Here is a 14,378-nt window from a genome sequence, read left to right as displayed (position 1 = left end):
ACCTAGCAACACAAGGCTACTGTACATAGTATAGAGGCCATTTACGCAATGGATTGGAGTGCAGTGCTGCAGCGACCCACGGCACAGACAGTCCAGTTACCTACCCATAACTCCTTGCATTCCCAGGCTTGTTGCATGATAAGGCTTATTATTAACTAAACCTTTATTATTAGTTACTTTATTACTGAATATTTATTCATTCGAACATTATTTTGGATATTCTAGTTGTGAGGAATAAAGTCTGGACATATACAGTCACCATCAGCCTTCTAACAAAAATTTGTCTCAAATATTGCAACCCCGTCAGACGAGAGAGAGAGAGAGAGAGACCCTCAAAGGCGTATCAGCAATACAGTTTTCAATTTAACGAAGGTTTTATGTTCTGTAGTGAAAAAGTTAAACCCTTAGTAGTCCCTGAAAAATATGTCTAGATAGAAGGTAAATGAATAATACACTTACGGCTCAAGACTTAAGCTACTGAACACATGCCCACGTGTTAAAAACACTTTGAAAAGCTAGGTGTCCTCTTACTTTTGACAGGCGGTGTACGGTGCTGGCTCTAAATGACTCTGTGGTGGACCAGGTCACCCAAGTCAGCCGACCAGCTCAGGTGTGTGGAGGCCAGCTAAATGCTCAGCCGGGTCCTGAACCTGTGACCTTCTGACCATGGGGTCAGGAGTCCAGAGGCAGGGAACGCGTTTGGCGCATGGTGGGGTCAACGTAGCACAGGTCTGGCGAGAAAGAGGAGGCCTAAATAATTCAGCAGCTCAGGCAGCCTTGGCTGAGGCTGGATCACATGCGCAGAACAGAAGGAGGTGGGGAGATCACTCTGGTGCTGACAGGGGGCAGCGTTGAGCTCACAGTGAAACAGCACATACTTTATCTACTTACAGCACTTTACTGGAACAGAGTTAGCCAGCAACCTGCCCAAATAACAGCTGTGCATTACTAAGGTTTTGAAAACCCCAACGTTCAATTTGAAAAATCAGCATTCTGGTCAAAAGGCATTAAGCAGCCCTTACATATGAAGCAATACCTGATAACATGCGATGCCATCTGCCTGACCTTGTTCTTGAGCCAAGGCAGAGAAACTGCTTCCTGATCCACTCACATCAGCACAACACACACTAACATTCCACCACTACATAAGTGTCACTGCAGAGCTGAGAATGAGCCCACACCAAAAGAACACCCGCTCTGCAGTGGTACATATACATATCATGACATTCTTACACAATATGACGGACTGAAGTTGAAAAAAAGTCAAAAAATGGAGATGCATATACTTTTTAAATCATTAAACTGAACTAAAAAGTTTCTCTGCCAGTCCCTGAATTACAGCCAGATAGTAGTACACTCATGGTCAGGCTGAGGTCAGGGCCAGGCTGACGTGCCTGGTGTCACGATCTACTCAGTAGCCTTGACTGCTGTGTGACTCATGTGTGACTCTGCATCACACTCTTGACACTATTCTCATACTTGGTGTGGGGAAATCAGCTTCTGCACAGCATCATGAAAGTAAACCCTTGCTCTCTTGTTCACAGTGAAAGTGAAACTAGTATGATAACAGGTTTAGGACCCTGCTAGAGGAAGCTCCAGGAGTTACAGCCGTTGTCTGCAGCTGAATGGATGGAATAAGGACTGGTTTCAGAACAGTAGATTCGATCTGAGAGACTGACAGGTGGCTGAACCTAAGACCACGAGGCCACTGCTGGACACCGTGATCTTGGCCTCAGGCCACTTAGCCTGATTCGCTTCAGTACATTTCCATCTGCAAGCCTGGCACCAGTACTATGACTGCACAATGCAAGTTCAAAGTCAGTAAAGTCACTGGGCACCAAGTCTCTCCTTCTTGCATCAGGCAACACCACCACATATCTACAGCCATCTGTAGCTTGAAAAAGAGAACCAGCGACCCATTCACAACAAAGGTCATGCAAAACGGCGTGAATAAAGGGAAGTGTTTTTTCAAGGATAGTCATATGAGGGTTGAGACTGACGCAGAGAAGGGCGCGCTTTCTTGAGCGGTTTGTTGACATTTTGTTGGCTTATCTCGGAAGATAGACACCATAAATAAACAATGCAGTGTTTAAACTACTGATAAGCGGAAGCACCACGTGCAGTAGTGGGTCAGTGTGTCTGTCAGTGCTAAATGCACAGCAAGCCTGCACAGCAAGCCTGGCTCTAGACCAGTGGTTCCCAACCCTGATCCTGGGGAAACACTGAAAAAATAGAGGGGTATTTCACAAGTCATACTTAGTTGTAGGCAGTATACGAGTTCAGGCAGTACACTGGTTGAAATTCTTCCTCAAGACATAACCATTACAACCATTATACAGACAAGCACAGATAACGCAACATTCAAATCAATGCAAAACAGATTTAGCATGAGCCTGTTTAGCTGAATAGCGATTCAGAGACGTTCACATTTCAAATGAAAACGAAAACACACTCTTTCTCGACTCCCGTTATCTAGTCTGTTACATCTGCAGTAGTCCCCTTTGTTTCCAAAGGAGCAGATATAAAGCAATAGCCAGTCTTTTGGGATTAGTCTTAGCCTAACATGGACACTAGACCAACTGCCGTGTTTCCCCTTGTCGCAGCCTCTGTGCCCTTGTGCCCACAACAAGCCACAGACCAGCTGGTACTGAAGTATGAACAAGTAAAATTCTCTCAATTCCAGCAGTGTCTGATGGTCGGCAGCATGAGTATACGGGACATACACCTGAGACAAATGAATGGGAAAACTCAACATTGCTAAGCTTGGCTTCATATTTGGGGGCAGTCATGGGCTGGAGGTTAGGGATCCAGCCTCATGACCAGAAGGTCGCCGGTTCGATCCCCAGAGCCGACAGCACATGACTGAGGTGTCCTTGAGCAAGACACCTAACCCCCAACTGCTCCCTGGGCGCTGCGGATTGGGATGCCAACCGCTCTGGGCAAGTGTGCTCACTGCCCCCTAGTGTGTGGTGCTCTCTAGTGTGTATGTGGTGTTTCACTTCACGGATGGGTTAAATGCGGAGGTGAAATTTCCCCGTTGTGGGACTAATAAGGGTCACTTAACCTTAATCTTATAAATGCATGTTCCGCCTTAAATGATGCAGCATCATTTAGTTCAGTTCAGGTACCTGAATGGCTAAGTGGATTAAAAAAAACGAGGGAAAAAAGCTGCAGAATAATAGGCGAATTTCAGCCGTGTAGAAATTAAGATGTGAAGCAGAATTCAGTACCAGAAAGCAAAACTGACATACACCTACATAGATATTATTCAGGTCCGTTCAATAAAAACATTCCAGGTTTACTCTGTCAAAAATTGTTCTTATTGAAAAAATAAAGGATCACGCTGATCATGCTGCTCACAACTAGTCATGCTCCACTGTGTAACTTGCATAGAGTATCTTGAGTAACAAAGTTACGCAGCACATCATTTGACTTCTCAGTGAATGAGGGGAAAGGGTGCGGCCTATGTACACGGCAGCATGACATGATGAGTAGTATCTTATTTTTGACAAATCATGAAAAGGGAGATGTCCTAAAACCTGGAGAAATGGCCATCACACATATAAATGCAAATAGCAAGTCACGGCACCGATTCCCCCCCACCACCTGACTCTCCTACTCCGGAACAGCGGGATCATCTTAGGGATAGCATGGATGTAGAACATAAAATAAAGCATGGCATTATGAAGTTTTTATTAACCTTTTTAAGTTTGTTTATACCAACAGTTGTATGACAGTCCATATAAATACTTACTGCGGAAACCTTGCAACTCAGCAATAACATGCTTTTTGACGCAGTGAAATTCAACGGCACTGAAGTAATATTTGAGTTGTCGTCCACCAACTTTGTGTGGGGAAAAAAGGACAATGTTACGGCAGCTCAGAAGAAAATGCTTCGCAGTAGAAAGTCAAATGCATTGATTTTCACTAAGTTACCGTAAACTTTTGTATTTATTTTAATGCAATCTGACACCAATCTGAGCTCAACTGTCCAATAGTAATGACCTTTCCTTCTTTGCCTATTAAACAAGCTTGACTTTTGGGCTGTCTGAGAAATCCTAAATTGAAGCGAGTGTATTAGAAAGTGGGGTGCGGTTATGTTACAGGCGCTCCGGGAGCAGGGCTGTGAACCCTGTGAGCAATTCACGAAGCAGCAGTGTCAACCTGACATGAACACGGAGCAAATGTGAAAGGTCACAATTACAAGCAGCAGCAGAGCATGGTAATCCGATCTTCCGGTGTAACACAAGAATGACATCTCCTTCTCCTTCACAAGCACGCACTGACAGATACACATGCACTAGGTGCCCAGCAACCAGAGCATGCTGACGCCGGCTGGTGGGAGGGAAGTCGGGAAAGCGGAAAGTAGTCGACAGAATCCTGTTTACTTCGAGGCCAATCTGTAAAGTGGGATAAAGAAGCGCAAAGAGCAGTCAGTGGTGCATGACACGCAGACATATGGCGGGGAGCGGTGTCCAGCTGTTCCACTGTCCTGGGGTAGCAGTAATGAGCCGGAGACGCCATTGAGCAGACCAAAGCCTCATCAATCCCGTCTCGCCCCTGAGCCTCAATGCGTTCTAACGCCAATCCCGCTCTCTGTAACTCGGGCGCACCACCTTCAAGACCAGCCTGGCTGAGCCTCTGGAGCACCTGCATTAAACAGCACTGACATTACGTCCAGTGGTTTAGACCAGCGCTCAACTTCACCTTCCATATGGACCAGGTCTCTACACTTACTCAAGTTTGGTAGCCTATATTCCAGCCCTTTAAGCTACTGAGCTCTAGAGGAACCAGACCATATCGGTTCAATTCCCAGTGCTAAAGTAGCACAACACCCTGATATTTTATATGGAAGAGTCATAGAAGGAAAGCACCAAATGAAATGGAGGCTACATGAAATCTGAAGCCTTATTCTGAAAGCTTGAACATGCAATTAACCCCATTAACTCTATAGCTGGGAGAAATTGTTGGTCAACCAAATGATTTTTCCTTAAATAAAAAAAATAAGGCAAATGTGGTTGTGCATGGCATGTTGACAGCATAGAGACAGCCCCCACACACTTTCTTTGAGATTCCCACAGATAAGCTTTTCAAACATCCACCTCACAGCTGGTGGGCAACTCATCCAAAAATCCCAACCCCAATCCCCTCACATCAACAGGGAGATGCATTACCACATTAACTTATTAACCCTGAAAAACTCACCGCTTCTAGCCTCCACTACAACCCTCCCCGAGTAATTAACAAGGCCGACCAGTGGCAGCACAAGCCTAACGCACTGGGCGCACCAGCAGGGCATGGACAAACAGCCTTGAAATGAACTGATCATTATCACTCCTAATAGCATTCTGAATTAAACAGATCTGTTTTTAATTGCGGCGACAGCATCCATTCCCCCGGCCATAATAAGACAGATTCCAGGCCTAGCAGCACCAAAAGTGAAAGCCTCTTTCCCTCCTAAAGCCAAGCTTGAATTGGGGGGCACTTTACGCACCATCACTGATCCCCTGTCCATGGCATGCAGAGATGGAGCAAAGTGCTTTCCATTAAGCCAAAAGTGGAGTAAAGTCAAATCTGAAACGTGCATCAAGTTATTTTGCTTTTTGTCCCCCTCCCCATCAGTCGACCTGCCAGTGGACCTGTGTTAACAAAAAGGGAGAGCACTTAGCCTGCCGAATGCAATCATGTGTCTAGCATGCGAGTGGCATTGAGTGTCAATTTACAGACGCTGCTCCTGAGTCATTTTAAGAGCCTGGCAAGTGCTACCATGAACTGGCACAGGAGCGTCACATCTCTGCCAAAAGGTCTTTATACGTCGACTTCCTGAGCTGTTATCAGGCCATCTATAAGCTTACTGGTTGTCTATAAGCCTCTCAGACATTCTCAAGGCACTAAACACTAACACTGCTCTCCCAACCACACTAACACAATTCACCCCACTTTGCCCTCATCCTAAATGTAGCACACTGGCCAAGACATGCTGGGTTTCAACAGATCCGCAACTGGAGCTCCAAAGCTAAGGTGGTCACAGTGTAGGTCAGTGGTCAAGAGACCTGGTCCTGGAGAGCTACCTTCGTGCAGAGTCTAGTTCCAACCACAACTGACCACACCCACCCCAGGTAAATAATTTCTTCAGAGCAGCTTAACTGGCTGGACCAAGTGCATTAGTGTTGGGTAAAAACACAGGTTGGAAATCAAATCTGCAGGAAAGCTGATCTCCGGGAAGAGGGTCGGTGACCTCTGGTACAGATATTTGACAGACTTATTACTTATTACAGACTGCAGTCCGGCCTGTGACAGCAACCTCATCGTCAAGTTTGCTGACGATACCACAGTGGTCGGACTCATCTCAGAAGGAGACGAGACAGCCTACAGGAAGGAGGTCCTGAAGTTGGCAGCTTGGTGTTCAGAGAATAACCTGGCTCTGAACACCAAGAAAACAAAAGAGATCATCGTTGACTTCAGGAAGCACAGCACCGACCCAGACCCCCTGTCCATCAACGGCGAGTGTGTGGAGAGGGTCTGCACCTTCCGGTTCCTTGGAGTCCAAATCTCTACCAACATCACCTGGACAGACAACATCACAGCCGTCATCAAGAAGGCTCAGCAGCGACTACACTTCCTGAGAGTCCTCAGGAAGCACAACCTGGATTCCAACCTGCTGCTGACCTTCTACCGCTCTTCCGTCGAGAGCCTGCTGACATACTGTATCACAGTGTGGTACGGCAGCTGCACCATGGCAGACAGGGAGAGGCTTCAGAGGGTAGTAAAGACAGCACAGAAGATTATTGGCTGCCCTCTCCCATCCCTGATGGACATCTACACCTCCCGCTGCGTCAGCAGAGCGAAACGCATCACAATGGACAGCTCGCACCCCGGATCTGTACTGTTTGACCTGTTGCCCTCAGGAAGGCGGTACAGATGCATCAGATCAAGGACAAACAGACTTAAGTACAGTTTTTTCCCAAAAGCAATAACACTTCTCAACTCACAGATGCACTGATAGTCTATCCCCAGACTTCCATCACCACCTACATACCAGTCTATTCCCAGACTCCATTACCAGCTACTGTGCAATACTCTGCATACGGAAATGTGCAATCATACTGTACATGTATGTACATTATACTGGAATATGTGCAATACTTAGCAATGTGCAATATTTAGTGTACATACAATACAGCTGTAAATATCTCCATATTTATATCTTGTAAAAAAGTTTTTTTATTTTGTTTCTATATTTATATTTATTTCATATACATATATATACAAACGCATAGAACTGTGCACAACCCCTCCCCATTCTATTCCGTGTCATTTGTTTACATTGTGTGTTTGCACTGAGATGGAGTTGCTCTTAATCTCATTGTACTGTGTATAGTGACAATAAAGGCATTCTATTCTATTCTATTCTATACTTCAGTCTTCTAACACCAACATGTCATGGACAAGAGATTTGGTGAAAAGTCACTTGGTGAAACTGTAATTTTTTTTAAAAAAATTTCTGTGAACTATTTTCTAAAGTAGTTAATTTACTAAGGCGCACGACAGAAAGCGGCATTACATGTGTAAACAGAAACTTATTACTCCTTACAAATGTAACAGCAGCGTTCAGAGTAGATGAAATCACCTGTTGTACCGTGACGGTACCTGCACGGCTACTCCACCGTGGCCTTACCCTCCTCTGCACATCGGCGGTTTAGCTTTAGCAACACGCTGCATGCTACACGACACACCGGTGACACGGCTAGCGTTACTTGTGCTTGGCCCCCCTCGAAACCACCCTCTTACCCGGAGAGTAGAGTTTGGCCAGCTGGCGGGCCCCGGCGTGCTGCGGTCCCCATCGAGGCGCGCTGCTGCGGGCGGCCGCTCCGTGTTCGTTCCCGTTCGGATCCTCCTCAGCCATGGAGCGCTGCCTGATCTCCGACTCCGACAGCAACGCCGCCGCCATTCTCACCAGCCCTTCCTTTCAACTGCAGTGCATGAAAGCGCGTCCCTGTGTGAGAGGAGCTGAGGGAGCGGCTGAGCGTCTGGGTTAGAGGGTTAGAGGGCCACTCCTCCGCTCTCGGTGCTCTCGGTGCTCTCTAAGGGTGACCAGCTCAGCAAACCCAGCCACTCGCACCCGGAACTAAAACAGCACGGCCAAACAAGCGCCTCCGCGCCTTCTAACCCCGTCTTGTCTGAATTTCACTCAAAAAGAAACCGGGAGCGATTAAATACTTTCGCGTCGGTTATTAAAATCACACCACAAAGAGCAAATTTAATAATATTTTAGGGAAAGTTTTTCTCTCCTTGCCTGTCTGGTGACTTTTGCGCCTAGGGAGGGTCTTAAAACTCTCTGCTTTTGTCACGGCGGGGAAAAAAAAACACCGTGGTTCATTATATCGGGAATTTTTTTAAACTTACACCTAAAAGCTGAAAAACCGAACATTCTGATGTACTGTATTCTGCGATGATTTTGTAGACTGTCGTTTAGTACGAGCCTCGACGTGTTTTCTTTTTCTGTAAGATATAGGGGAGCCCTTGGGTTTCTGGCGCTCGCGTGGTCATAGTTAGGGGTGATGTCTGAACGAGAAGCGAAAAGCTGCAGCCTGAACGAAAACAACGCGGATTTTCGTCGAGAAAAGCCACTCGCTTGTTAATATCACGCATTAATGATAGGTGCGATGTTAAAATATTTCGCGGCATAATTAATACCAATAAAATACAGAGCGTTATTTCATTACCAGTCTTCGAGCAGTTGTGGTAAAATGGACCATTATCTTCTGAATTTGCGTTCATCATGCAGAGAAACGGAGAGAAAAGAGTTTGAGAAAAGGTTAAATCACAGAGTGCAGGGTCAACCTGTGGTCTCAAAAAAGATGGTGCTTTAAGGGTCCTTTAGTAAAAGCAATGGTTCTATTTAGTTCTATGCTAAAAATAATTCTATCAAATGTACTGTGCTTGTGTTTATGTGTATTTAATATGTAGTGCATCTACTGACAAAATACACATCGTTTTAAACAGTATTCTTGACTACGTAAGACTTTACATACAACCAGATAACAAATGAAAGGAAATGAATAAATGAGTTGAGAAAGTGCAGATGCCCCCTGGCTGGGCTACTGCATGATACAGTTAAGCAGTCAGTAGCCAGAAGACCTCAATTCTATATCGAGATGGCAGGAGCTTCAGTCACAGAGACTGACCCAAGTGATACCTGCATGTACATCTGAGGGAAATCCATCAGTTAAAGGAGAATTCTGCTGATGTTTGAGAATTTCTCCATAATTCAGTGGTTAATATATAAACAAAGTCATTTAGAGTGATTTGGTGTTAATATGTAGAGAAACTGACCTGTGCAGATTTTCTTTACAGCAGGGGTGATAGGAACCAGCGATAAGAACCACTAGTGAACCCACAGGTGTCTTCTGAGTTTATACAGCGCCCTGAAAAAGTATTCATACACCTTTTTATGTGTTAGACCAACACAAAGTAGCAAGTAATTGTGAAGTGAAAAGAAAATTATACATGGTTTTCAAAATATTTCACAAATAAAAATCTGCACAGTGGTGCGTGCATTTGTGTTCAGCCCCAAACCCCCCCCCCCCAGGTCAATACTTTTTAGGACCACTTTTCACTGTGACTACAGCTGCAAGTCTTTTGGCTTTGTCTCTACCAGCTTTGCACATTCAGAGGCTGACATTTTTGCCCAATCTTCTTGGCAATATGGCTCAAACTCAGTCAGATTGGAATACAGTGAACAGCAGTTTTCAAGTCTTGCCACAGATTCTCAGTGGGATTTAGGTCTGGACGAAAATGCTTTGATCTAAACCATTCCATTGCAGATCTGGCTGTATGTTTAGGGTCGATGTCCTGCTGGTAGATAAACCTCCATCCCAGTCTCAAGTCTTTTGCAGCCTCTAACAGGTTTTCCTCCAGCATTGCCCTATATTTAGCTCCGTCCATCTTCCCATCAACTCTGCTTCCCTGATGAAGAGAAGCATCCCCACAGCATGATGCTTCCACCACCATGTTTCACAGTGGGGATGGTGTGTCAGGGTGATGTGCGGTGCTAGTTTTCCACCACACATAGCGTTTTGCATTTAGGCCAAAAATGTTCAACTTTGGTCTCATCTGATCAGAGCACCTTGTCCCATGTCCCATGTCCCATGGCTTGGGGCAAACTGCAAACAGGACTTCTTAGGCTTGCTTTCAAAAATGGCTTTCTTCTAGCCACTCTTCCATAAAGGCCAGATTTTTGGAGTTCACCACTAATAGTTGTCCTGAGCTGTGGCTCTCCGCAGCTCCTTCAGAGTGACCATGGGCCTCTTGGCGGCTTTTCTAATTAGTGGTCTCCTTGCCTGGGCTGTCAGTTTAGGTGGATGGTCATATTTTGGTAGGTTTGCAGTTGTGCCATACTCCTTCCATGATGGATTGAACAGTTTTCCATGAGATGTTCATAGCTTGGTGTATTTTTTTACAACCTAACCCTGATTATACTCCTCCCTAACTTTATCTCTGACCTGTCTGGTGTGTTCCTTGGTTTTCATGGTGTTGTTTGATCACTAATGCTCTCTAACAAATCTCTGAGGCCTTCACAGAACATCTCTAGTTATTCTGAGAATAAATTACACACAGGTGGACTCTATTTACTATTTAGGTGGCTTCTGAAGGCAGTTGGTCACACTGGATTTTATTTAGGGTTATCAGAGTACAGGGGGCTGAAGACAAATGCACACCACACTTTTCAAATTTTATTCATTAAAATATTTTGAAAACTAAAATTTTCTTTTCACTTCACAATTACTTGCTACTTTGTGTTGGTCTATTACATACAATTCCAATAAAATACGTTTAGGTTTGTGGGTGTAACGTGAAAAAACTTGGAAAGGTTCAAAGGGTGTGAACACTTTTTCAAGGCACTGTATAAGTACTAAGGGACAGCATGTCTAATAAATACTCTTTTATTTAAATAAACAGACAGGTTTTGGGTTTCCAAGATATGAGCCCTTTAATAATTTAGTGGTAAGTGTATTCTGTAGAAACCACAGACACAACCCACAGCCTGTTTGAGAGAATATAAAAGCGTAAATAGGCCAAGCCCACATTACGGCTTATATTTTCAGAATGTTGTCTTTCTGTGTGCTTTCTAGTCGAGGCCTATAGTTAAAGTAAATCATATGGTGAGCTGAAACCCCTCTCCCAAGCACTCCAGTTCATGCCCCCTGGGTGCCGTGGTGTATCGATGCGTTCCGATGGCTGATTTCTGGGAATGGTACCGACCTTCTGTCCAGCAGAAGTTATGAGGCTCAGTGGCTGAACCAGCTGCTTAAACACATGGATGCAATTAAAGCAGAAATTCTGTGCAATGGCAAAATAGGAGCCGCAGCTTTAAATAGACATTTCCCTCTCTTAAGTAGATCAGCTACATTATATTAACTCATTTTCAAACTGTGCTGTAATACACGACTAAGGCCACATAAAAATAGAGTGTTAATTAATTGTAAGGAATGTAAGAAAATGAGCACTGACCATGCGGTTTATTCCCTCTTTGAGTGAACTGAGTGTTTGCTAACTGTAGCTCATTAAGTTTTGAGCACTGTAAAAGTAGATATAATATGCTGGCCCACATAAAAGTATTGAAGATTAATTAGCAGTCTTTTAGCTCTGTCCAGTGCTTGTCCACTGTCTTTATTCCTATGGTCTATTAGTCAAAAATCATGCCACTTTTTAAAATTATACAAGGTTGTGGGATGGTTGTCCAAAAGTACATAGTTGAGTTGCAAAAGAGCTGTAATATGGATCGTTCTGCCAAATGGGTTCAAAGTCAGAGTTAAAAAAACATTTCAGACTGATAACTAACTTAAACTGTAGCCTAAAGTCACTAAAGTGATACATTTGTTTATTTTATTAAAATAAATAATTGAACATTCCATTCTGTCATTCCTAAAACAATCAAACACTACTGAAACTTTACCGAACATTTCAGCGGTGACTGTTTTAGTGGTGACGGTGGTGACACTCAAAAACACTAGCGCACCACCAGCAAACACAGCTTTGAGCAGGTGTACACACATAAAATTATTTTCATTAAAACACAAAGAAGTTTACTTACTAACGGGATCTAACTGCTCGCCATGGCCATGAGGGACAGGGATGCAGCCTCACTTACTGCTCTAAAATGCAGGGGCGTGGCTAAAATAATGCTCCTTATCTTTCAACTTTAAAGAAATCACACACACACACACACACACGCACACACACACACATTTTCTAAGCTGCTTCTCCCTCAGGGTCGTGGGGGTGGGGGGTTTGGGGGGGGTGCTGGAGCCTGTCCCAGTGGTACTTTAAAGAAAACAAAAGTTCTTATAAATTGATCTGAAGAAAAAAAGTCATTTTAATTTTCACAGATTTTGTGGTGTTTGGGTCAGACTCCTCCCACTAGGAAACATATACCCTATAAATGATTCTTATATGTATTTAGCTTACTAATATCTCAATTAATGCATTCATAACTATATTTTAAAGTATATTTTACAAACGTATATGCAAGTTTAATTAGTCAGTAATGTAAGAAAGAAGCTCTGCTAACCTGTCCTGTCCCGTTTTCTAGCCATTTCCCACTCTATGGGTTATTAGCAGTCCTTTTTCTTCTTAATTATCATCATAATCATTGTTACAACATTTTGCTAAAATACTTACAATACGGATCAAACTAAAAGCATCATTGACGCAATGGAAAGAAAAAAATGAAGCGGTAATTGGCAACAAAACTGAATCTCTGTACCGAATGTGTAAAACTGCTATTTGTTTTAATGTTGAGATATTGACATATAAAGCCTGAGATCAGTATGAGTGTACTGTCATGGTAGACATATTTTGATGTTGTTTATGCAGTTTTACACTTGAATTGCTGTTTGTAGGCTTATCAGACCAAATTTGCATCTGTTTCATAGATGACTAAATGTTCATTAGCTGTAATAAAGCATTTATTAACTGACAATTTCACACATGCATGCTTCCTTACAACAAACAATACGCCACTCTCCTTGCTGTCCGCACAAAACTTACCAACTGGTAACTTTTCAGAGGAAAAAATTCTCTAATGTAAGTTAACGCAACAAGATTTTGTTTAATGTTTGACCGCTCCTATTGGTCCATTCATCATGAACTCGTCAAACAATGGAAAGGGCAGTGTTTTCAAGTTATGTAAATAAAGAATGACAACAATGGAGATTAGATCTCATTACTGAGACATTTACACTATTAACAGCTGTCTCTCCAATGTGCTGCGGCTATCTAGCGTGCATGTAGTGCAGGACTGGCCTTCGCTACTCTAGCAGGTGTCACTGACTGGACATAGGAGGAGGGAGTGAGAGCTCAGAGAAGAGAAGAGAAGAGAAGAGAGGCTCCTGTCTGTGGTTGGAGAAAGACACAGCACACACACACACATATTCCCTTTATTCATGATTCATTTATTTGTTTATTTTCAACTGTACTAGTTTTTATTGCAATCTGGTTAATTCACATTTAAAAAGCAGACATCATCCAGTTGAACTGAAATCGATGATATTCATTTTTACAACAACCATAAGGCCCATGAACTGCAAAATCCCATCAAAACCATTACATTTTTGTCAATTTATATGTTTTTTGTCTTTTTCAATGTAATTAGAAAAAAGAAAATATATATAACAATAATAATAGAAAGGAAAAAAAAGATATTACGACTGGCAAGCATTCACAACACGGCACGAGTACCTATTTACTGCAAGAAAAGGTACGAAAACCAAGGGGGGAGGGGGGGGGTGGGGGGATGCATTAAAGGAAAAAAATGGCACCTATGAATTTTTTTTTTTTATACAAGAAGCAACAGAGGACAAGGTAAGTGAAGCATTTCTAGAGACTAAAATCAGAGACAGAAGGGCGTTTCTTTTTTTTTTCCTTTCCATTTTTTCCTTTTGTTCCAAAAAAAAAGAAGAAGAAGAAAAAAAAAAAAGGAACGCACAAACGGGAAGCAGGGACAATAAAAAATACTGCACGTAGAATACCTTTTTCTCTCCTTTTTCCCCCCCTCTCCTTTTCTTTTTTAATAGCATATCCCATTAATATTCATTCCCCACCGTTCGTAATAGCTGCGCCTGGTGGCGGAATCGTTAGAGTTTTACATGTGAGTAGCAAATGACACTTTGATTGGCTGTGATGTTGAAATGGTCGTCCCCCACCGGGCGTGGGTCGGGGTTCCGGCTGAACGGGGCATCCCGCCGAGGCCGCTCTCACTGCGCGTGCTGGCTCAGTGTGTGGTTCTGCACAGGAAGACAGGAGAACACATGAGGAGAGAAATAATAAGCTACGTGCCCACACCTCCACCCCCCTCCCTCCATCCATCTCTCTCT

General features: G+C 43.5%; 2 protein-coding genes across 8 annotated transcripts in view; both read right to left on the bottom strand.

Annotated features, from left to right (window-relative positions):
* Positions 1-8,295, bottom strand: part of si:ch211-212o1.2 (uncharacterized protein LOC492735 homolog) — a 31,990-nt gene extending 23,695 nt beyond the window's left edge. The window contains exon 1 of the mRNA XM_037540065.1: positions 7,792-8,295. Coding sequence (XP_037395962.1) covers positions 7,792-7,951 — 160 coding nt within the window. The 5' untranslated portion in view covers positions 7,952-8,295. The remainder of the gene's footprint in view (positions 1-7,791) is intronic.
* Positions 8,296-13,950: 5,655 nt separating this feature from the next.
* znf423 (zinc finger protein 423) overlaps positions 13,951-14,378 on the bottom strand; it is a 196,736-nt gene continuing 196,308 nt past the window's right edge. For all 7 annotated transcript variants that reach the window (XM_037540050.1, XM_037540052.1, XM_037540051.1 and 4 more), the window contains one exon: positions 13,951-14,288. In XM_037540050.1, coding sequence (XP_037395947.1) covers positions 14,259-14,288 — 30 coding nt within the window. In that variant the 3' untranslated portion in view covers positions 13,951-14,258. The remainder of the gene's footprint in view (positions 14,289-14,378) is intronic.

The sequence above is a fragment of the Pygocentrus nattereri genome, chromosome 7, assembly GCF_015220715.1.
Source record: "Pygocentrus nattereri isolate fPygNat1 chromosome 7, fPygNat1.pri, whole genome shotgun sequence".
Taxonomy (NCBI): Eukaryota; Metazoa; Chordata; class Actinopteri; order Characiformes; family Serrasalmidae; genus Pygocentrus; species Pygocentrus nattereri.
This window is presented reverse-complemented; position numbering and strand designations above follow the sequence as displayed.